This window comes from Mustela lutreola, chromosome 3 (genome assembly GCF_030435805.1).
Source record: "Mustela lutreola isolate mMusLut2 chromosome 3, mMusLut2.pri, whole genome shotgun sequence".
Lineage (NCBI taxonomy): Eukaryota > Metazoa > Chordata > Mammalia > Carnivora > Mustelidae > Mustela > Mustela lutreola.
Window position 1 is genome coordinate 164922458 of NC_081292.1, and position 23736 is coordinate 164946193.

At 57.9% G+C, this 23736-nt stretch overlaps 2 protein-coding genes across 7 annotated transcripts in view; one reads left to right on the forward strand and one right to left on the reverse strand.

The window, feature by feature from the left end:
* The window catches only part of CROCC2 (ciliary rootlet coiled-coil, rootletin family member 2), a 60831-nt gene extending 56215 nt beyond the window's left edge, over positions 1-4616 (reverse strand). For all 4 annotated transcript variants that reach the window (XM_059167462.1, XM_059167464.1, XM_059167463.1 and 1 more), the window contains exon 1: positions 4486-4616. In XM_059167462.1, coding sequence (XP_059023445.1) covers positions 4486-4566 — 81 coding nt within the window. In that variant the 5' untranslated portion in view covers positions 4567-4616. The remainder of the gene's footprint in view (positions 1-4485) is intronic.
* MAB21L4 (mab-21 like 4) lies at positions 4475-21009 on the forward strand. Of its 3 annotated transcripts, XM_059167465.1 has the most exons (9): positions 4475-4615; positions 5378-5487; positions 8586-8743; positions 9343-9511; positions 12731-13419; positions 16244-16469; positions 18108-18261; positions 19300-19656; positions 20497-21009. In XM_059167465.1, exons 5-9 carry the CDS (start codon positions 12936-12938, stop codon positions 20587-20589), a joined length of 1314 nt encoding a protein of 437 aa, XP_059023448.1. In that variant the 5' UTR covers positions 4475-4615; positions 5378-5487; positions 8586-8743; positions 9343-9511; positions 12731-12935; the 3' UTR covers positions 20590-21009. The 3 variants fall into 3 exon arrangements, with proteins under 3 accessions (XP_059023448.1, XP_059023449.1, XP_059023450.1); XM_059167467.1 differs by lacking the exons at positions 4475-4615; positions 5378-5487; positions 8586-8743; positions 9343-9511 and having other exon boundaries at positions 12658-13151; positions 13250-13419; XM_059167466.1 differs by lacking the exons at positions 4475-4615; positions 5378-5487; positions 8586-8743; positions 9343-9511 and having other exon boundaries at positions 12060-13419.
* The last annotated feature ends 2727 nt before the right edge of the window (positions 21010-23736 follow it).

Sequence of the window (23736 nt, forward strand, 5' to 3'; positions counted from 1 at the left end):
GCATCTGGGGGAGAGGGGGGACAACTTGTCATTTATCTCTGTGTCCCCAGCATGATCAACGCTTGGCACAGGTCACCATGTGAATGGCGGAAAACCCAGCCTAAGGAGCAAATCACCAATTACAAACAATTTATATTAAGGAACTCTTGGAAGGGCAAGGGCCCTGTTGGTCTTGTTTGCTCCTGTGTTTGCAGTGCCCACACAGACCTCCTAGAGGAAGTGGCAGGCGAGCTGTCCAACAGCTAGTGGGGACACAGATCAGGTGTCCAGGTAGAGGGAAGAGTGGAAGCAAAGGCAGTGGGGAGGGTTCTCAAAGTCTGTGTGGGGCCTGGGGGAGGAGGGCGCAGAGGACACTGTGGAAAGCTTGAATACCTGCCCCCTTGGTGGCTGTGCCACCACAGTCCCCTTGGACCCTGGGTGGCAGCAGGAAGGGCAGTGTGTCTGAACAAGGACGGGGATGTGGCCCATCTGATCAGCATAGCTGGTTGATCTAACCAGGTCTGCTGTGACCTTGGCTGCATCAGGGCAAATGGACGGAAGATTCAAGATGGGCCGGCGCCTTGGTCTCTGGCTGGCTTGGAAGGAGGACAGACCATGGCCCTTGGCAAGTGACTAATGGGGACTTGCCACACTGTGATGCTTTCAAGCCATCCCAGCTCCTGTCCCATGGGTGGGCCCCCTCAGCTTCCCTCCCACCCCATCCTGTCCCATCGCACCTCATCTTCTGTTATGCCCCTAACACATGGCTCCAGCAAGCCTGCCTTCTCCTTACGCATCAGTGATTTTTCTCTCTTTCAGACCTTTCTTATAGACTCAAACTGTTTTAGTTTATACCACTCTTAAAAAAAAAAAAGTGTTGCTCCTACATGCCCCATGAGGGGACCTTGCAGTCAGGGTCACCCGTGATCTACATGCTGCTAATCCCAGTGGTCCGTGGTCTCCACTTCCTTGATCTGTTAGCAGCAGGTGGGTCCCACCTCCTCCCTGAAACACTGTCTTCCTGACACCACCCCTCCCAGCTGTCCTCACGACATTGGTCTTGGTTTCCTTGGCTGGTTCCTTCTTGCCTCCCTCATCTTTGAGTGGAGAGTGCTCCAGCTCCTCTTTCTATGTACACACACACACCCGGCTACTCACTTGCCAACAACCCCAAATGTCTATTTCCAGCATGGAGCTCCTCCCTGAGGTCAGCTCTGTACATCCACTCACCTCCCTGTCCCCACTTGGATGCCAGTAGGCTTGTCCTCGCCAAGATGTTCCAAACAAACCTCTGAGCACAGTGTAGTCAAACGAGGTGTTAAAAAAACAATATGAAAACCCCCATGTGTTTGGAAATCAGGGTGTTTATACTTCTAGAGAACCCATGGATAAAATCAAATGGATATTAGGAAACAGTTTGAACTGGATAATGACAAAAATTATTATGACAAAATGTATGGAAGGTAGCAAATGCATTGTTTAGAAAGAAAAGCAGACCTTAAAAAAAAACAACAACCAAAAGATAGTGGGAAATGATACAGTTGCTGTGGTAAACAGTGGGGGTGGTTTCCTCACATTAAACCAGGAGTTACTGGGGGACCCAGCAACCCCATATCTGGGTGTATCCCAAAAGGAGTGAAGGCGGGACTGGAAGGGAGATTTGCACATCAACGATCCAGCAGCGTATTCACACAACCCAGCCATCTGTGAACAAGTGAGTGGAGACATAAAAATTGGTCCAGCCGCACAGTGGAGCACAATCCAGGCTTGCAAAGGAAGGACGCTGTGACCACGGCGAGCGCATGGATTCCACCCCACCCCCCGACCAGGGACACTGCGCAGAGTGAAATGGATCAGGCCCAGAGGAGAGTTAGTGTCTGACCCCACCACCGAGGTCCTGAGAGGAACCAAATTTATGGAGGCAGGGAGCAGAAGGCGGGTGCCAGAGGCTGAGGTGGGGGTGGGGAGTCTGTGTTTCATGGGGACAGAGTTTACATTTGAGAAGGTGAGAAAGTTCTGGAGCTCAATGCCGCTGAACCGCACACTTAAAAAAACGGTGAAAATGGTAAATTCTATGCCTAGATACATCTATATTTACCATAATATTTTAAGAAGTTAAAAAAATCTTTTTTTAAGATTTTATTTATTTATTTACCTGAGAGAGAGAAAGAGAGAGAGCATGCACGCGCACGTGAGAGACGGAGGGAGTGAGACCGGAAGAAGGAGAGAGATTCTTAAGCAGAGTCTACACTGAGCACAGAACCCAATGCCAGCCCCGATCCCACAACCGCAGGATCATGACCCAAGCTGAAACCAACAGTCAGACACTTAACCAACTGAGCCACCCAGGCGCACGGTTAAAAAAAAATCTTTTTTTTTAAAGACACCTGCAAATTAATGAGATAAGCACGCATCTCAAAAAGTCAGATGAACAACAATCCCAAAGAACTGAAAAGCAAAGGATAATAAGTCTATACATTAATGGACCAGAAGGCAAAAATACTGGAAAGAGGATCAACCAATGGCTGAAATCAGAAAAGGAAACGTGGTATCGCTCAGGGTGACCGACACCTCTTGGCCTGCCCCGGGTCCCCTCAATGTCACGCGGGAAGCCCCGGCTCTCCAGCCCCTCAGTTCCAGGGGCCGGTGGCCACCTGCTTCAGGTCCTCAGTCATCAGAACAAGAACAAGAACATACTGGAAATAACTTCTGTCAGTAAGTCTGGAAATTCAGATATTGTGGACAAATTCCCAGGAAATTATCATTAATCAGAACCTATACCCAAAAGAAAGAGCATCTGTTTCGGTAGTTCTTAAAGGGACTGAACCCAGAATCCAGAGCCCTCTGGTGTTGGCCCCCTGCTCGGGCTCTCCCGTCTCTCTGCTCTGGGCCCGGATGCCGCAAGAACCCAGCTCTGAGGAGGAGGCCCCAGAGCACCTGGCCGAGGCTGCAAGGGGCGCTTCTCTAGGCACCGGGGTACTTTCAGGCCCATTCCCCTGCGAGGCCCCCATCCACAAACCGCCCCTTCCCAGGCCCCTCAGTTTCTCCATTTGCCGCTGGCGGGGCTGGAGGAGCCCCGTGGGCCTGCCTCCCCGTCTGGACAGGCCTATCTGAGCATCTCTTGGCGCCAGCCTGCCTGTTCACCCCCTGGGGTGTCGGCACTCGGATCTCCATCACCACGATGCAAATAACAGGTTTGGCTGGGTGGGCGGTGTGGACCTCGGGTACGACTCCTTGTGACTTCCAGGTGACAGTTTCCCACAGGTAGTGGGGACTTGTGGGACAGTCTTGTCCGCCAGGCACCTGCGCCCAATGCCAGACAATGGCTCCAGCCCGAGTTTCTCTCTCAGACCCCGGTAACCATAGCAACGTGCTTCAACCCTCAAGCCTACGTTTTCCTGGAATCCAGAGGGGATGATAGACTCCTCCCCCCTGACAGCTGATGGGAGGGTGCGATGCCTGGCTGAAGGAGTCTGGAAACTGTGATGTGCAAGCCTGACCTCCCTCTGCCGGTCCTTCTCTCCAGCCAGAGAATTGAGAGTCTTGGGAGCCAGACAAAGTCACCAGGCCCGGCCCTTGTTTTGTGTTGCTGTATCGCCCAACTCAAGGATCCTGTCCCATCATGTCGTACCCTATGTGGGCACCATGCGTGTGTGCACGGGGGTGTGCATGTGCATGTGCATGTGGAGGGTGGTTGCACCGTGTTATGTAATCACGTGGCACCAACCATGGGCAATCACTCTTCTCTGACCACGTCAACCCCACGTCAACCTCCTACAGCACACTCTGAGATTCTAAGAACCGGGTTAATTAATGACTGAGTCAGCCAGGGCACCGAGGGTTCACTGGCATCCCCAAGGGGTCAGTCAGGGTGGGGACGGCCTGGCCCAGGTGGCCAGAGCCAGGTGATGGCAGTGGGGGGCAGCTGAGGAGTGGGGATGGTGGTGCTGCACTGGATTGACTCCGGGAAGTAGGGGAACGAAGGAGAGAGGGGCAGGGGGAGAGTTTGCGGTCCCCACTGTTGTTGCTGTTATGCACATGGGAAAGTTCTGGAAGTCACAGAATAGATCCTGGGATGAACCCTATCTGCCCAGCAATGGCGGCTCCCACACTCTGCCAGGAAGAAATCAGGGAATGAGATCCCAGCATGTGCGACCTCGGTGTGGAAGGGTAGTCCGTCACTCCCCACCCACAGTGCGCAGGCTGTGACCTTGAGGCTCGAGAAGGGGGCCGGTGGCCTGAGCTGATGCAGGCATGAACGGGGAGGCCAGGTGCTTGACTCAGGTCTCCCCACGCCCAGGCCACTCTCTCCCCAGGCCCCTCTCCTGAGCTGAGGCTGCCCTGGTGTATGTGTGCGTGCATACGCGAGTGTGCGTGCTCGTGCTGACCACGTGAGTGCTTGAGGGCCTCTTGGAGCTGGGGAGGTGTGGCTTCTCCGTGCACCCTCCCAAGGTGCCCTCGGAGACTACTCCCAGGAGGGTGCTAGAGGGCGGGTGCCCCACTGACCTGGATCACGGTGTCCAGCCCCAGCGGAGACCGCTCTGCAGTGGCATCCCCGTGGCCAGGCTCGCTGGAGGCAGAGCTCATCTCGGATGGGAGCACAGGACTCGGGAGAGAGCCGGGGCTTGGCTGCCCGGTGAGTGTCCTCCTGGTGCCCTGGCCAGGCTGGGACCTGCCCCAGTGCACCCAGCCCCACACCTGTGCAGCACCTGGCTCCTCCGGTTGGTCGGTCTGGGTGTCCAGCTGCCCCCTCTGGGCTGGCGACCAAGCAGCCAACTAAGCCAGAGGCGTTGCTGGGGCAACCGCGACGCTGAGGATTGAGTTTCCCTGGAAACAAGAGTGCAGGCCCTGTTGCCATGGGGACTAAGGAACGCTGTTGTCTGCAAACGGTCTCCTGGACACTGGAGACGCCCTGAGTGAAGCTGTTCACCTGAAAGACCACAGCCAGAGGGGCTGGCTCTCCCCCAGGTCTCCCCCTCCCCCGCCCTTGTGGGGAAGGGCTCCTGGCCTTCCAAGGGCATTCTCCCTGGGAGGAATTGTGTGCTTGGGGCCACACATCAGCTTTCTCCTAAGGGAAAATCAGAAGCTATGTCTGTCTGTCTTTCTCTCTCTTTCTTTCTTTCTCTTTCCCTTCCTTCCTTCCTTTCTTTCTAAGATTTTATTTATTTATTTATTTGACAGAGAGAGAGAGTGAACATAAACAGGGGGAGCCAGAGAGGGAGAAGCAGGTTCCCACTAGGCAGAGAACCCAATGTGGGGCTTGATCCCAGGACCCTGAGATCATGACCTGAGCCAAAGGCAGATGCTTAACGACTGAGCCACCCAGGAGCCCCTATGGATTTCTTTTCTAACATCTAGAAAAGAACTTTCAGGTCAGTAGTGGGAATGTGTCCAGCAGATGGGTAGACTGACGCCTGGAGAGGAGAAACCACCTTCCCGAGGACCAAAGGAGACCCCCATCATCCTAACCTTGCACTTGGACGCTTCCCTCTGGAGCTCGGTCTCAAGGTAATCTATTCCACAGGTGACTTGTGCCACACTCGTTGTAACCCTGTCACTGAAAACTTTCCAGAGCCACATAAAGGAACAGCAGGGACACCCAGAGCTCACCCACTGGGGTGATGGGACCCAGGCCCAGGAGCAAGTGAGGGACAGGCACATACCTGTGTCCCTCCCAGCCTGGGCCTCCTGGGGCCTCTGGACTGAGTCTGGCACTGGGCATCAAGGCAGACCGGTGTCCCCTCCCCATGCCTCATTCCAAGCTGGGTCTCTCCCAGCAGAGTCCCTCTTGAATAGGGACAGCTGCTGGAGATGGGCCCAGCAGCCGGGAATGACTGCCCCTCGAATGAGAGGAGACCAATATGGGACTCTGGGAATGTCCCGGGGACCCCCAGAGCCTGGGCTCCTCTGAGGCCACTCAAGAAGATGGGAGTCAGCCTGCCTGGGCAAGGCCAGAAGGGACCTGGCGGTGAGGGGGGATGCTCGGTGGGAGGGCTGCTGAGGGACTTCGAGGGACCAATCTGTCTCCTCAAGATGGAAATCCAAGACCAGGTCACCTGTGCTTAAAGGAAGCTGTCCTTGAGAAGCACGGGATCTTTGTTCCGGAATCCTCAGGGCCTCTGCTGGCTGCCCCCCGGAAGGACAGCCACCGGAGTGCCTCACACAGGCACAGGCCAGGCTCCCCGGCTGGACGTAGTCCCACTGGGCCTGCAGGGCTGGCATGGGGCTCATTGGATAGGCAAGTGGATGGGCCCTAGCCAGTCCTTTTGTGCCAGGCCCCTTTGGACAAGCATAACCTCCAGCTTCTGAAGGTAAAAGCCGAGATCCAGATTCAGAGCCCAGGGGACCCATGCTGTAGCTTAGGTAACTTCCAGCACCCTAGGCTGCCTATAGGACCCTCCCCCCAGAATCTGAGCCCAGAGGTTTTGGAGAGATGTGAGGCAGGTGTCCTCAGGGAGGCAAAGGGAGCGGCAACATTGCTCAGGGGCTGGGCCTCCTCTGACCCCGACGAGGTGGGCTCTGAGGGCATAGAGGGTAAGGCCTGCCTCCAGTGAGTCTTCCCACCCCGGGAGCTCAGTGTGGGACATCCCTGTGGTGGTGGCACGAGGGGGCTGTGGAGGCCGGCGTCATTATCCGCCATCTCTCTCAGGAAACCAGGAGAGTTGCGGCTCCGTGGTTGGAGGGACAGCCTGTCGTGCCTCTTGCCCCTACTCCCCAACCCAACATTCACCTCGGCTTATTCTCCCCCTTAAACACTCGGGCCACACAGAGAAGCCCGGCACAGGTCAGCCTTCGCCCACACCCCAGTACCCTTTCCTCTAGGGAGATGCTCAGCCCCTCAGGGCTTCCACAGGCTCCGTGGCTTCACTGCTTGGTGTCCATGCTTGTGGCTCCTGGTCCTGGGCTGTCAATGGATGAGAAGGAGAACCTTCGGGACCAGGCAGCCCTGGGCCCAGGCATGGCTCCTGGGGAATGTTCTGGAGTGGATGGAGGGTGTGATAGAGGTCCTTAGCATGCAGGTAGCACCTCTGTGGGATGAGCAGGGGCAGGGCTCAGGAAAGACCACAACTGGTCCTAACCCAGAGCAAGAGAATGGCCTCAACTTTTTCTGTCGGTTGCCGGCCCTGGGAGCACCAGAATTTGCCACATCTGATTCAGACCCTCTCCAAGAGGGGAAGGGACCTCAAAACTCGCACCAAAGTGCTGGCTTCCTGGTGTGAAGGCCAATCCTCGGTCACATCTCTTATATTCGCTCTGACAGGCATGACAGGGATGGGTGTGGCCGGGCCTGCCGTGGATGGGACACGTTGTCCTGATTTGTCCTCTGAAGATGGGTCACACGCAGGGCAACCCCGGAGGAGAGGAACGGTCTGCCTCTGTCCTAGCCCCGCAGGGCCTCCTAGCAGCCGGGCCACCCTAACTGGCTCCAGGATCTGTCCAGGTGTCAGTCTCCTCTCCAGTGACTCTGTCCCCTGAGGACATGCCTGCCTCCCCCCTCCCTGAGAGCCAGCTGTCCTCGGTGACAGTCCATCGGGACGGTGGGTGATCCCTCAGGAGAGGAGTGACTCCTGCCAGCAGCTGTGGTTCAACTACCTAGGGTCACGGCCTCCATCGGGTGTGTCCCTTGCAGGTGCTGGACAGGAAGCAGGCTGCATACTCTGCACTTACGTTAAATATAGACTCCTTCTGGACACTCGGGCTCGGGCACTGCCCGTGGGGGGAGTGCCCCAGGCTACTGGTCACTGTCAGTGTGTCTGTACCCCTGAACCAGGGGACAGAGGTAGCAGCTATGTAACTGAGTGGTTGGATTTGAGACCCTCAGAACCCCTCTCCCCACAGCCTCTGCCAGCCCCCTTCTTGGGCTGTGGCAGCCCCAGCCTCCTTCCTGCCTTGCAAAGCTTCATGGCTTAGCTCTGCTCCTGGTTGCCTCTGCCACTAGCTGAGGATGGCCACCTCTTGGGTGACAGTGCTGGCCCACACCTGCTTCTCCTTGGGGGACCCCAAGTGTCCACAAAGAGCCGGACAGCAGCCTACAGATGAACCCTCACACCCCAGCCACCAGCACACATGCATCTTCCACAGGAAGGTCTGCCTATTTCCTCCCCAGCGCCTCTTCAGTGCCCTCCGTCTCTCCTGGGCCAACACCCCTGTCAGCTGCCCTGTGGGCTGTCACCTCCTGTGTGCAGTCCCACGTGTCCCTTGCTTGATGGTGTGGTGCAGGTAGAAGGGTGTGATGGGCTTTATGCCAGAGCTGGGCACCCCTGTGCTGGTCTCTGCAAAAGGAGGCAGTTGGCCGGGTAGCCAGCCCCCAGCCCCAGGCTCCCGGGCAGGTAGTACAGCCCCCGTGTCCTCCCCAGACCAGGGGAGGGAAGACCGCTCTGGGGCTGGTGGGAGAGGCCACCTTCGAAGAAGCAGACCCGCGGGGCTCCTGGGCAATGATGGGCCGGGGGGTCAGGATGGATGACGGCCCATGGGACCTAGGGGACGAGGGGAGGTGATGGGCAGTGATGGGCGGGGGGTCAGAAGACGGCCGCTGGGATTGGGGGGACGAGGAGCGGTGATTTAAGTCCTGTGCTCTGTGCCTTTCATGTCTAGTGACTCTGCAGAAGATCCCTTCAAGAAATCACCAGAAACCGAGGGGCAGCATAAACCCACAGGCTGCTGGTGCTCAGACGGTTGGGCTGTCATGCCCAGTGACAGGGATGTAGCTGTGTGGGAGCCCTGCGGAAGCCGAGGGCCAGAGCCATTTCCTCGTTCTCACCACGTGAGAAATCCCTGAAGGAAGCCTGGGCGGGGATGCGGGCTGTGATCCATTTGGGGGCTGGGGACCCCTCCTCCTAGGGCCTGGCTCCCTTCCCTGTAAGCCCCACCACCACTTTGGGATTGTCCCTCCTGCCTGGACTGTTCCCCTGCCAAGCGAGGGCCCCGTGCGGAAGCGTGGGGCCCGGCCTTCTCTGAGCCCTCCTTCCCACTCTGTGGGTTTGCTCCTTGCCCCTGATGTCCAGCACACAAATGCTCCAGCAGCTTGGGCTGGCCGGTTGGTCAGACCGCAGCCTGGGGATGGCTGTGAGGAGCTTGTTTCTCTCTCCCGCTGTGGTTTCTAGTTTGCTGGCTCCTGCCTCGTCTCCCTGGGCTCAGCTTCCTGAGTGACCGTGGACCCTGGTGCCTGACGGCTCTGGGGTCCGTGCCCTGAGGCCCCTTCACCACAGCCCCACCTCGGGAGTGCAGGCCCCCTCCTGGGGCCAGGCCTTGACCCCGTTGGCGCTATGGCTCTTCCCACCCCTAGCCACTGGGGTCCACGTGGGCTACACCCTGTCCCCCTAACCCACCCCAGCTGCTTCCCGGTCTCTCTGCTTCCCATAGGGCTTCGTCCTCAATCCCCAGCCCGTGCCACAAGCCTGCAGCCTGGACTGGAGGCTGGAGGCAGCTGGGAAAGGAAGCAGGGCCTTCTTAGCAGGACTCCAGGGAAAAGCAGCAGGCTGGGGCCGTGGGAGACACCCCATTTCCCTGCTGCTGCTGCGACCTTCCTGGGGTGAGTAAGGAGGAGGAGGACCAGGTGGGGCAGACACACAGGCCGGGCCCTTTAGGCTTGGATGTTCCACAGAAGCAACGAATGCGCGCTCACAGCTGCAACCCATGCCAGTCAGATGTGCATGTCAGATTCTGGCCACCCTGACTGCGTGTCCTGGATGTGGTTGGACCACAGACCAGCATCCAGCTGAGATGGGGTTGCCCATGACCACCAGACCACTGCTGACAGTGGGGCTTCAGGGACCCCGGGAGCCAGGCCTAGGTGTGTGTAGTTTGGCATGCACTGCTGTTCCAACCTTAGGCCCACAGAAGCCACATGTGGGAGGGACCCTCTGGTGCTGGAGCGCTCACTTCAGCAGCTCCTGCATCCATGGCACACAGGAACTGCCCGGCCCACCAGGGGCATCGTGCAGAAAGGGCTGCTGGTTTCTGGGCAGCTGGTGGCTGTAGAGGTGTGGGTCACCATCAGAGCGTGGCCGTGTCTTGGTGGCCTATCCTGTGCAGCTTCCCCGTTTCTCTGCCGAGGGCTTTGCTCCCAGGCCGGCCAGCAGCTCGCCCAGCGGCTCCCCCAGGGTCTCTTGGAGAGCAGCTTCTGGGTATGTCTTCTCTTGAGGTCTGACAATTCTGTGTGAACCCCTGAGTGGAAGCAGCTTCCAGCCAGTGCTCTGGGCGTATGGGCTGAGTGAGAACGGGAGGGCCTGGAGAGAGAGGCCTGCCCCTGGGCCCAGAGGAAGGGGTCCCCCTGGGACTCTGTGGCTGATTCAGGCCTTGCTGACCCTTTTGGGAGATCACACTTGGCAGCTCAGGCAGCATCTGTTTTTGCATGGGCTGGCCCAGAGCTGTGGCTGATAGATATGGTCTGGGCAGGAAGGCCTAGGATGTCTGAGTGGCAGCCCATGCTCTCTGAGGGGGCTAGTGAGCATGGGGGCCTCGGAGGTCACATGGGGTCTGCTGCCAGACTCCCATGGTCCACTTTGTGGGCTGCATGTGGGTCCCCCTCTTGTAGCACAACCAGGAGCTCCAGAAGTACAGGATCAGGACGCTTGCACTGATCTCCCTCGGAGAGGGAGTCCTCGGACACGGAAGCTGCATGAACCTGTGCTGGGGGTGGCATGTCCACCAGCTGGCAAACTCCTTTGCTGACTGCCCACCACGCGGACCCCCGTGACCCTCCCGGGCCCCTCACTGCCCCACCCTGGGGTCTGCGGGGTGGTGGTCCTGGGTTCTGTGACCTGCAGCCCCTGAACTCCATGGCTCCTCTGTGGTCAGACACTGCCCAGTGGGCCAGGGCTGCTCTTGCGTCTTCTCTCCCAGCCCTGCCCTTGCAAGAGATCAGGTGCGAGCGGTCTGTGAGAAGTCCAAGGGCATACACAGAACTGCCGTGGGGCCTAGGGCCCGGGGCCCTGAGCCCCAAGGAGGGGGGTATGTGGAACACATGTCACAGGGAGTGGTAGTGGAGGCAGTGAGGGCAAGCTGACCAGCAGTGGAGGGGAAAGCAGACAACTGGCCTTGGACACTTTGGTGTCACTCTCCCTGAGGAGGGGGCTCCCAGGACCGGGGGTGGGGTGCACAACATTGGGGCCGCCCCTGAGTCGGGGAGGTCCCTGCAGCGCCGTGCCTAGTGGGGCCACCTGCTCTCCTGGGGGAATTCAGGATTGCTCTGAGGTCCAAGGAAGCTGGAGAAATGTGATATCACGGGTTGCAGATGGTGGAGCCAAGGCACAGACAGGGCCAGAGTCAGGAGCGCGGGACCCAGGTCCTCCACAGCAATGCCCCTCCCTATAGGTCAGAGTCCCGTGAAAATGGAAGGGCCACACGGAGTGTGTGGTGGGGAGCAGAACACAGTATGGATGGGGTAGGACGCCGGCCAAGGGCATCAGCATCCTTGACACTGAGCAGCTGCCCTGGGAGAGGGACTGACGTGCTCTGGACAACCCCAGAGGACAGGACCAGGCCAGGTCTGAGGGAGGAAACTCGTCTTTTCTTTGATGGTGCTATGGGCTGCACTGTGAGGTGGTGAGCTCTTTGTCCTGGGAGGTATGAAAGAGAAAGCCAGGCCCTGGGGGTTCCAAGGACCAAGAAGTGAGCACCTTGGATCTGGGTTCTTTTTTTTTTTTTTCTTTTTTAATATTTTATTTATTTATTTGACAGAGATCACAAGTAGGCAGAGAGGCAGGCAGAGAGAGAGGAGGAAGCAGGCTCCCTGCGGAGCAGAGACCCTGATGTGGGACTCCATCCCAGGACTCTGGGATCATGACCTGAGCCGAAGGCAGAGGCTTTAACCCAATAAGAACCCCAGGTGCCCCTTGCATCTGGGTTCTGCTTGCAGCTCTGTGTATCTGAGGCCCAAGTATGGGTGGAGGAGAGGGCTCACCCTGAGGGCTGCAGGGCTGTGTCTCCGGGAAACCTCATTAGGGGCTATCTCCAAGTTTACTGTTTGCAGACACTGGGCGCGGGGTGGGGGGGTGGGGGGGTGGGAGGTGTGTGCATATAGGGCTGGCCCAGTAGGGCCAAGGGTCAGCGGGGGCGGCTCCCTGGTGACTGGTTGGGACTTGCCCACCTGAGCTGGGAGACAGGCTGGGCCGGGCAGGGCTCCCAGTGCTGTGCTGAAGCGGCCAATAGGGCGAGACTTTCCACCCGGTAAGGAGCCCAGGAGATGTCCCCTAGAGCTACAGACCCAGGTGGGTACAGGCTTCCTTAAGGTTGAGCTAGGGCCTGGGGTTGGGGTTTGGAAGTGTGGCACTGCAGGGAGAGGAGGCAGGATTCTCACCTGGGTGGTGGGTGGGCAGGTGACCCCCCCAATTGGAGGCTCCCCAATTCTGGCCAGGCATAGGTGCCTCAGTGGAAAATGAGGTTGTTGGGGGAGTGCAGACCCCCTAGCCTGCCATCCAGGCTCCTCAGAGGCAGCTGCAGCGGGCTGCCCCTCCGGGGGCCTGGGAAGGCTACCACCAGCTCTCACCTTTGTCATCTGAGCAAGGAGGCTGTCCTGTGTCCCTCCCCCAGGCTGGTGGGAGACTGCGTGTCACAGAGTTTCTGTGGCCGCTGCACAGGGATGGGGGGGCCACCAGGAATGGCCTGCGGGAGGTGGTCAAGCCATGGCAGGAGCGCAGCCTGACTGTGGTATTTCTCCAGGGCTCTCTGGAACTGCTAAGAGGCACTCTGTGTGACAGGAGGGAGGAGCCAGAGCTGAATTGTGACCTGGCCCCTCCCCCTGCCCTAGGCTCCCAGTGACATTCCTAATTGTTGGGGACTGACTCACCCCCACTTCAAAGGCCGGGCCTGGCTCAGCTATTTAACCCAGTGGCAGCTCCGGAATTCTGCTCTGCGGAGAGCTGGGGCCCCACCCGCAGACCTGCTCCTCTCCGGGGCCTGCATACATCCTTGGGTCCTCGGTCCCTGGCTGCCCCTGTGCCCTGGCCCCAGCCATGGCCGTGCAGGTGTCCCTGTGGCACCACTACCTGCAGGCCATCCGCTCGAGGGGGGCGCCCCGGGCACAGGACTACCAGCGAGCAGAGAACGTGCTGCTAGTGGTGCTGGAGCGCGTGCATGAGCTGGACCCCCGCTTCCTCGTGGACTACTCCCGGGACCTGGAGGCCTTCCAGTTCGCCTTGCGCTCCTCCGAGGATCCAGTGCGCATGGAGGTACCCCTGTGGGTGGATGCCGAGGTCCTCCTGGTTGAAGAGGTAGGGGCCGCCGAGGCAGGGGATGGCCCCACGTCCTGCCGCCTGGGTGTCCCCAGGGAAGGGGCCAACCTGGAGCAGTGGACAGCCGAAGATGTCTCCAGCATCTCCTCGGAGGGGAGTGGCACCTGCTGCAGCCACATTGTGCCCAGCAAGGTCCTGCGTGTCCTCAAGGACCTTCTGGTGGCAGCCATCGTGCACTGCAAACACCAGAGCCTCATCGCACCAGGTAGCCACCAAGCGACTGTTGGAACACGCATGATGGCAGTGTGTGTGTGTGTGTGTGTGTGTGTGTGTGTGTGTGTATGCGTGTGTGCCTGTGCGTGCACAGACGGGGTCTCTCAGTGTGTGTGTTGGGGCACATGTGTGATGGCTGTGTGTGCGTGTATGCGTGTGTGTGCACAGACGGGGTCTCTTGGGGTGTGTCGGGGCACACGTGTGATGGCAGTGTGTATGTGTGCACGTGTGCGCATACATGCATAGACGAGGTCTCTCAGTGTACACACTGAGAGGGCACACGAGTCGAGGGACATTGCTCTGAGGTCCTTTCTAGCTCCAGACACTTCTGAGAAGACAGGTCATGTGTTTCCATGTCGCCTGATGACTTTGGTGGCCACAGTGGACAGGCTGTTACTAGTGAAACAGCTGGAAACGACGCCTGCCAGGGCACCGTCTTCCCGCTGACCTGCTAGATGAGGGTCCGGCCACAGGTCTGGGTGAGGGGTCCTGTTACCAGCTCTGGTTCAGCCCGCTGTCCTTACAGATGTCCCTGAGTGCAATCCCTGGTCACATCGCACTGGGAAGAGTATGTGTGTGCATGTGTATATGTATGGGTTACGGACGCATGTCTGAGTGTGTGCACATGTGTAGGTGGAAGTGTGTGCACATGAGTGAGTGAGCGTGTGTGCAGGATTGTGGACACGTGTGTGAGTATGTGCACATGTGCATGCAGAAGTGGGCGCACATGAGAGTGTGTGTGGACATGTGTGTACACACACACAGTTTTGTTTCCATGCATGGACCGGTTGCTACTTGGTGTCCTGGGCCCTGAGCAGGCTCCATGCTGGAGTCTGGCCTTAGTGTCTTGTCTGGGTGCCCACATGGTGTGACTCGGGGTGGTGAGCCCCTAGGGAGTGCAGGGCTCCTGGCTGAACCACAGATGGCGGGTTTCCCTCCAGTTGGGGCCGCTTGGACTGTGAGAGTCCCGGGAAGAGGCAGGTGCAGAGATCCAGACAGCAGGGCCTCCTCCTGGGGACCAGAGCAAATATATTGGGTTGTCCTGGCAGGGACTGGGAACCAAAACAGAATGCCCAGCCTCCCTTGGGAAGGACAGGCCCACGGTGGCGGCTGGTCCTCATGTCTGCTGTGATGCCAGAGTGAGATAGCCCATCTCGGGGAGAGTGACCCGCCCTGGGCTGTTCAGAGTGGCTCCTGGGTGGACTTCCAGCCCCAAGAGGGAACAACTTCCAGCTCTGGCCCCTCCCAGGCCTGCCTGGTGACCTGGGGCTGGTGGCCACCTTCTCGGGGCAGTCGGAGCCTGTCATTAGGCCTGCCCAGCTTCCAGCCCCTTCCACATCTTCTCTGCTCATCATCTGAACCTCTCAATTACTGCAGGGACTTGTCTGTCTGCCTCTGTGACAGATCATAGCCACTCCCACCTGGCCTTAGCCCCTGCCGGCCCTGGGCCCGTCTGGGAGCAGACCCACCTGCTGGGGTGTGCCAAGCCTGGGCCACTTGGGCGCACTCTGAGCTGCCCATCTTCACTATCCCTGGGACTCCACCGTCCTCAGTTCCTGGCTGAGAGAGCAGAGGCGCCTGGGACCACACCCGCCTGAGTTGAGCACGCAGGGAAATTCCAGGCATTGCTTCCTGACACGTACCTTAAAAGGGAAACACAGCAGCTCCCTCCAGGTGACAAGGTCCAGGATGCTCCCACCCAGGGCAGAAACTGGTGAGACCAGCCTAGGGGCTAAGGCAGGGTGTGGCTGTGACCTGGCTGGGGCTGCAGGTGTGGCTGCCTTCCAAGCCTAGCTGCCTGCCTCCACCTCGGGAAGGTGTGACCGGCAGTAGATAAGGAAATAAAGCCACCACCTGCAGCTCAAACCCTGAATTGGGAGGGGCCAGGGATCACCCAACTCCTTTCTTCCTTTAACTAACAAGGAAACTGGGGCTCCTGGAGGGGGATAGAGTGGCCCAGGGGGCAGGACCAGGACCTGCTCTGGGCTAGGTCCCCAGAAGTGGCCCCAGAACTACCGTATAGGAGACTTGGGGGAAGGGTCTGCCTAATGGGGGAGCAGGCTCCTTCATACAGGACCCCCAGTGCTGCGAGGGGCGTTGGTGGGCTGTGTGCAGTGGAATAGTTTGGGAATGCAGCTCCTGCGCTCAGTCCCGTAGAGACCTTTCTCCTAGGCACATACTGGGGGCCTCCTTTGGTACATGTCTCCCAGAAGGTTGGTCCCTGACCTCTAACCAGCACCCTCGCTGGGCAGCGCCAGGGGAGGGAAGGGGCGACCGCTCTGAATCCAGTGATGGCTGGTGTTGGTCAGGGCTGGAGATGCGAGGGTTCCCCACACTGTTCAGCTCCCCTTTCTCCCTCTGTGGTATCAATATGTTTTGGCGGGCGGTGGCGGGGGGAGAGGGACAACGGACATGGAAGTCCAGAGGGCCCCGGGTCACACCAGAGTGCCCCTACTGTTCTTGGAATGTCCCCTCCTGGCTGGTCTGGGGGCTCTGGGTCAGGGGAGTGGGCGCTGGGCTGCGTCAGCCATGAGGGATGTGGGAGCATCTTTACTCCCATGTGCAGTCTGGGATGCGGTTCTGGGGACCCAGGGTGTGGAGTAGAATGAGGGAGGGCAGGCTCATTCATTGTCAGCCCTCGGATTCAGACCCTCCTGGGAACTGGGCACTAAGCATGTCCAACATCAGGCCTTCAGGGACACGTGTGCGGCTACACGTGTGCTACATCCCAGGCCGTCCTGCACCTCCTCAGACCCTTCCAAGAGGTGTGAAGGGCAGCCTGAGATGGGGACTCCAAGACATGGCGGTCGTTGCAGGGTCTCTGAACGCAGACAGCCTGAGGGAGGAGGAGCTCCATCTGTCCCTGCTGGTTTCCAGTGGCTGGAGAACAGTGTGCTTCCACGTCGTGCCTGTGGTACGAAGAAGGCAGAGGGTACCCGCCCTGGAGGGGGCCCAGCTGATGCATGGGTTCCCTGAAGGCAGCTTGAAAAGGATCGTCAGCCAAAAGGTGGCGCTGGTACCAGCCAGTGCTCAGCACTGGAGGTAGGACATGCCTCCTGGGGTCTGGGGGTCCTGGGGAGCTGGCAGGAAGGGGGCTGCCCCACCACTTTTCCCCTCACTCTGAGCCGGAAGGTCTGCGGTGATGTCCCCCCTGCCCTAGCCATCCATACCAATGTCACTGGGATCTCTGAGGGGCGGGGCATGTGGGATCTGGCCGGGATGCTCACTCCTTACCGCCAGCTTTAGCTCCTTGCAGCTGCAGGGAGTGGTGAGGGGGGAGCTGTGCCCCCACCCCACGTGAGGAGTGGGCAGGGCAGGCTGTGAGGAGAGACGGGGAGAAACTGGGAAGCGCAGGAGGCCGCCTGGAAGGGAACCCTCGAGACCTGGACTGACACCTTTGTTTCAGGTGGGAAAGCGGCAAAGGACAGAGACTTATCTGGGTCACGCAGGGTCCTGGGGTGGCTGGGAGGGGTCCCCGCACAGTGAGGGTGACCAGAGGAATTTGCTAGCATCCTCCCAGATGGGATATGGTGTGTCCCCCACCCATGGGGTTAGCTGCGTGTCTCCTCCCCGGCCAGCCTCCTGTGGACCTCCAGTCTCCATCCCGGTGAGGTGCTGAGGCCCCTTCCTCAGACGCACCTGCAGGAAAGGGAGGCCCTGAGTTGGTGTCTGTGAGATAGAAAGATAGAGTCCGGGGTGGGGGGCACGTGGTGGAGGCTGAGCTGCCCTTGAGACCCCCAAGCCAAGGGCAGGGACTGAGCCCCCTCCAGCTCCGAAATGGCTTCCACAGCATCTTGCAGGCAGGGGTGGTGTGATTTGAGGGGGGTGACCCGCCCACCAGTTCCTACGCTGGGTGCTGCTTCTGGGAACAGGGCACCTGGTTGGGGTGGGTGTTGCTCTTACAGGTAATTCTTGGAAGTCAACGATGTTCATGGAGCTGGCTATGCCCTCCTGTGGCCTTCTGCCCCCAAAGAAAGGCTCCTCTGAGCGCCTCTGAGCCCCTCACCCTGAGCAGGGCTTTGTCCGGGCTTGTGGGAAGGAAGGGAGGGTAAGCTGGGCAGTCACGTGTGCAGGCCAGCAGGGAACGATCCTTCCCCTGTCCCTCCATTCAGACTCTGAGTGTGCAGGCAGTCGGCTGTCCAGTACTGAGACTCCACAGAGGGGGGCCCTTGGGGGGGACCTCAGATTCTACCCCTTTGGTGGCTCAGCAAGTCCACAGTGAGTGCCATGGGGGTACAGTGCCCCAAGCTCTTGTGTGGCCGCCTGGGGAAGGCTGGACTTGCCAATGGGGCATGGAGTGGATGTGCGAGCCCAAGGACCAGAACTGCCTATCCACCCTGGGCAGGTCAGAGTGGCACCTTCCTGTCCACACAAAAGGGCCAAGATGGCCTGGAGGCTCCTTCCACCTCTCCATGTTGTGGGGCCTACATGTCTCTCCAAGAACACTGGCCTTTCCCATTTGACTGCCCAACACGTACAGGCCTGGGAACCATGGGGAGGGTGTGCTGGGTGCAGCCACTGGTCCTGTCATGGCCTGGACCGCATGCGGGTCCTCTCGCGGGGAGGCCACAGAAGCTGGGGGCTTTTCTTCCTGGGGCGAAGTGGTGGGGGCAGGCTGCCCAGACTCCTGGCTGGGGCCACAACGCTAACCATCTGTGGTGTGCCTTTCCCGACTCCCAGGGTCTGCACTGACTACTTGCTCACCAGACTGCTAGGTGCACTGGGCTCCTTCCCGGGCCACCGCCTGGACAGCCTCTCCATCCTGGACCGGGTCAACCACGAGAGCTGGCGTGATGGTGGCCAGAGCCCTGGCCTGACCTTCGGCCATCTGAAGGTGCATGGGCCAGGGGCGGGGGGTTCTCGGGTGCAAGGGCCCCTGGCGGCTGTGAAGGTCACTGGCCAGGTATTCCCCCTCTGAGAGGAAGCAGCCCTGTCTGCAGCTCTCAGCTGCTCACTAGGCTGCTGGGACTTGGCTGGAGCCGTGTCCTCCTTGGCCTGTGTGGGGTCTGCCCGTGGTGAGCTGTGTTGGGGTCGGGGAAGCAGTGTAAGGCTGGTCTTCAGGGGGGCTAGGGGTGTGGGCTGGCCTGTCACAGGAGCTCCCTCTGACCCATTCACCATCCCTTGCAGGCCTCCATCCCACCTCTGAGGGGTTGCCATCTTCTGGTGGGGGGGGTGGCCTTGGGGTCTGGGGCAGTGGCTCCTGAGCCCCACAGTGAGCGAAGGATGATGGGGGCTGGTGGGAGGAGGGGTAGTGAGGGCACAGAGAGGTAGCTGCAGTGGTGTGGCAGGGGAGGGGCCTCTGGCTAAGGGCCTCAGGGAGAGGGAGAGTAGAGGGTGCCTGGTGCAGTCAGGAAGCTCCATTCTTAGGGCTTTTTCACACACACACACACACACACACACACACAGGCACCAGGACAATGCCCAAGGATAGGGTTCTTCTGCTCAGGCTGCCTTGCGCAGTAGGAGATCATGATCATCTGAGGGGAGTGGGGCAGGAAGCAAAGGGCCAGAGGAGCTGAGGGGTCCTGGGATGGGAGCTGGTTGGGGGCGGGGTACCTCGCCCTCCGGGAGTTGGGGAGGGGCCAGAATAGAGACTGTAGGTGGGAAGGAGCTGAGCCCACCCTGGGACCTCCAGGAGAGGCAGTGAGTGTAGGGGAAGGTGCTGGTGGGGCAGAGGGCTGCAGAGTCATGGAGTGTGGGGGAGGGGTACCGATGGGACAGGGGGCTGCTGGTTGGGGGGTAGGTTTGGACGAGGGGGGTGGGTTGCAGGGGCCAGGTGTGAGGCTGGTGGGGAAGCCGGGTGGGGTGGGCTGCCCCTGGGCTGGAGCAGGCCACATGCTCGGGTGGGCTCTGACCCCCAGTCCTGCCTCAGACTGTGCTGCTGTGGGCTGCAGTGCTCTTCCCAGAGCCAGAGGACTGGGCAGAGCTGCAGGGCGCCGTGTACCGGCTGCTGGTGGTGCTGCTCTGCTGTCTGGCCACCAGGAACCTGCCGGACTTCCTCCACCCCGAGCGGAACCTGCTTGCGGACACCGGGCTGGACCTTAACGCCCTGTACCAGCACGTGGAACACTTCGCCAGCCAGCCAGAGCCATCCCTGCGCATCCACGTGACCCACCTGGGCCGCAGCCCCCCGCCGCGCCTCGGCAGTGGGGTCAAGGCGCTCCTGCAGCTGCCTGCCAGCAACCCGGCCTACTGGGCCACCGCCTACTTTGACGTCCTGCTGGACAAGGTGGGCGTGGCAGGATGAGGGGGTCTCAGACAGGCCCAGGGGGACATGAGGTGGGCACAGAGCTGGAAGGCCGGGTAGGTCGGTCCTCTGGTCGGCAAGATTGGGGCATCTGGAGGCCAGACAGGCCATGAGGGCCCCTGCCCACTAGTGCCCCTGGAGGCCAGGTTTGAGCCAGCCTCCGTTACCCACCAGAACTGCCCCTAAAGCCACACATGACCAGAGCTCGAGCCCCACCTTCCTACCCTGGGACTCTCTTCCCGGTGAATGGGTGTGGCTGTCCCTGGGCCTCACAGGGACAGTTTCCTGCTGCCTCCCTGCACTCAGGAGTCCCACGCTGTGTCCCTAGGAGTTTACCCCCATGGCCTGTTCAGGGTTTACTTGGCCACTCTCCCAGTTGCCCTTCTTTGAGCCCTCAAGGTGCCGTCAGCTCTGCTAAGCCCTCCCTTCCCCTGCTCCTACTGAGCTCATTCCTATTCCTTTCCCCCAGGGCTGACCCCCACCCTCACCTAAAAAGCCAACACAATCTCCTTCCAGGACCCATGGGGGCTGGAGGGATGAAAGCAAGAGTGGAGTTGCCTCCTCAGCCCTCTCCAAGCACCTGGTGGGGCCTTCTGTGTGTCAGGCCCACCTGGGGAGGATACCTGTGTGTGAAGAAGGACACCTGAAGGAGAGGGCCCTGGGTGGGAGAGGACCGTGCAGGTTGGGGAGGACCAGGCAGAGACCCAGAGGCAGGAAGTGCTGGTGGTGAAGGACCATGTGTTGTCCCACACTGTGTCTAGGCTCCTGTGATGCGTCCCCCAGACAGCTCTGTGACCCCACTATGCCCTGTCCCATCTGCAGTTCCAGGTCTTCAATATCCAGGATAAGGACCGGATCTCGGCCATGCAGAGCATCTTCCAGAAGACCAGGACTCTGGACAACGAGGAGTGCTGAGCAATCCCCTAATCAGTCTTTACTGCCCACGGCCTGGCCCCACGGCCCCACAGAGGATAGAAGGCCATTTGCAGAGGAGAATGGGCTTCACCTGGAGGCAGATGGTGGGTAGTAGAGATGTCCATAGGGACCACCTGTCTGGGGATGGCCTGGTGGGGGTCTGAGCATGCCGGGCAGCAGGCCCCCAGGAGCAGCAGCCTGACCCCCCAGGGCCCGGGATGAAGGGGCCTTGTGCTTCACCAGATGGGTATTGATCCATTCTGTGTGATGTTATCAGACTCTCAGAACCGGGCGTCTGCATGAGACCTGGAGCTCAACGGCTTGTGCCCACCTATGTCACATGCTGCTTTGTGGCCACGAAATACTGTATATCTGACCTTGAATAAAGGAACGCACTGGATACAGTGGGGATGGCACCTACCACTTTCTGTACATCTGCATGGAGAATATTTCCCCGGGAGACATAGAAGTGAAAGAAGCTAGTGGGCAGACAGTTTCCAACTTTATTCATTTCCTGTAAATGATCACCCTCTTCCCCAAATGTCCCCACCTTCTAATTCATCAAATGAACTGAAGCCGACAGGGGACACCTGCAGGTCCCACTGCCTACCTGTGCCAGTCTCATCAAGGGGGTGGTCCCCCTCTCCTGTGTAAGGTGGTATCTCCGGGCATCTGACACCATCCCCTCCATCTGTCCTCAGTGCTCCATTTCCCCATGCCACATTCTCTCATCAGCCCGTAACAGCCAGTGTGCAGCCCCTTCCCCACTGAGCTCTCATGTGAGAACCTATGTTTTCTACTTTCTACCCTCTTTGCCTCTCAGTTATATTCATTCCTCAGTTGTTGAGCTGTCTCCCAGAGACAAGCTGCTGAGCTTGCTCCCATGGCAAGTGCATGGAGCAGCATCTTCCCCAGCTTCCTCCAAAGCTTCAATGGCCATGGGCCACACACGGAGGACAGGAAATGCCAGGTCCTTTGAAGGCCATGGGATTCAGGGCCTGAGCTGACATTCATACAGGGGGATACAAAATGCCATTAGAGAGGGGCTTGCAGAGCACAGAACCTTGGTCCAATCAGATTCACAGTGGGTACAAAGGCCCACCCTATAATCATTTCCTCAGTATCTGAGTATGTATCAGGATGTCTGTTAGTGGTAGGAAAGGCCAAGGGAAAGACTTCAAAAGCACTTCTATGCTCATGGCCAAAATAGTCTAGCAAAACGCCCTGTATCCCAGGGGCAATAATGACTTAGCATCATCCTGAAAGACCCTATTTTACCAGTACAACCTTAGCAAAAATCAGATGAATAACAAATGAGATACTTAGATATAATCCAGCAAAATATGTAAAATATCTATGTGAGGAAAACTACAAAACTCTGATGAACAAAATCAAAGAAGAGGTAAACAAATGGATATTCCATGTTCATGGATAGGAAGACTCAACATCTGATGCCTTGTAGGACACTTTGACTCCAAAGACGAAGATGTCAGTTCTCCCCAACTTGCCCTATACATTCCACGCAATCCCAATCCTGGCTAGCTATTTAGTGGCTGTTGACAAACTGATTCTAAAGGTATATAGAGAGACCAAAGACCCTCTCAGAATAGCCAATATGATACTGAAGGAGGAAAACGGAGTTGGAGGACTGATGGTACTGTTTTCAAGACTTCCTGAAAGATTTCCTTTCAAGGCTACAGGCATCACAACAGTGCCATATTGGCAGAAACAACAGACAGATGGGTCAGTGGAATGGAATATAGAGCCCAGACATAGACCCATACAAATATAATGAACTGATCTTTGACAAAGGAGTAAGGGCAATATAGTGCAGCAAAAAGTCCCTGTGACAACCGGACATGCACATTCAAAATGATGAACCTAGACACAGACCTATGCCCTTTCCAAAGATTAACTGAAAGATAAGGCACAATCCATGAGAGAAATAATCGGTTAGCTGAACTTCATTGAAATGAAAATCTCCTGCTCTGCAAAAGATGATGTCAAGAGAGTAAGACAAGCCACAGAGTGGGAGAAAATGTTTGCAAAAAGCATGTCTGACAAATGACTATTATCCAGAATATGTATTTTTTTAAAAAAATATTAAAACACAGCAAGAAAGCAAACAACCTGATTGAAAAATGGGCCAAAGACCTGAGCACACACCTCGCTCAGGAAGACACACAGATGGTGAAGAAGTACATGAAACGAGTGCCCACAGGAACATGCAAACGAAAACGACAACAGGAAACCTCTCCACGCTGATGAGAATGGCTGAAGTCTGGAACACTGCTGACATCAAACGCCGGCAAGGATGCGGAACAGTAGGGACTTGTGTCTGTTGCTCAGGGGAACACAAAATGGCAGCCACTTGGAAGGGAGTTTGATGGTTCCTCACAAAACTAAACACACTATTACCATGCGATCCAGCAATCACATTCCTTGGTATTTACCCAAAAGAGCTTAAAACTCATGTTTGCGCAAAACCTGCAATGAATGTTTACAGCAGCTACATTAACAAGTAATCACCCAAACTTGGAAGCAGCTAAGATGTCCTTCAGTGGGTGAGTGGATAAACGGACTGGTCCACCAGACACCGGGATATCGCTCAGTGCTAGAGAGAAATGTGCTGTCAACCTACGGAAAGACGTAGAGGAACTTAAACGCTTATGACCAAGTGAAGAAGCCAATCTGAGAAGGCGACATTCTGCATTCTGTGAAAGACAATATTACAGAGACAGTAAGATCAGTGGTTCCAGGGGTGAGGAGAGAGGGAGGGAGGGATGAACAGGTGAAGAATGGAGGATTTTTAGGGCAGGGAAAATACTCAGTATGAAACAATGCAGATGGATATGTGTTGTTACACATGTGTCCAGACCTGCAGAGGGCACGACACCGAGAGTGAGCCGTAAAGTGAATGATGGATTTGGGGTGATGGTGACGTGTCCATGCGGTTTCCTCAGTTACAACACATGCACTGTCTGTTGAGGGACGTTGGTGATGGGAGGAGGGCCTTTATGGGATATCTCCATGCCTTCCTCTCAATATTGCTATATATCCAAAACTCCTATAAAAATAATCTTTAAAAAATAAAATACATTCGAAATGTGGCAAACAACACGTGGCCTGTAGCCAAGGTGCTCTGGT

Coding starts and splice junctions, on each gene's coding strand:
- MAB21L4 (XM_059167465.1), top strand. CDS start 12,936: ATGGCCGTGCAGGTGTCCCTGTGGCACCACTACCTGCAGGCCATCCGC. Junction 16,470..18,107: donor GCCAGTGCTCAGCACTGGAG/GTAGGACATGCC, acceptor CCCGACTCCCAG/GGTCTGCACTGACTACTTGC. Junction 18,262..19,299: donor TGACCTTCGGCCATCTGAAG/GTGCATGGGCCA, acceptor GTCCTGCCTCAG/ACTGTGCTGCTGTGGGCTGC.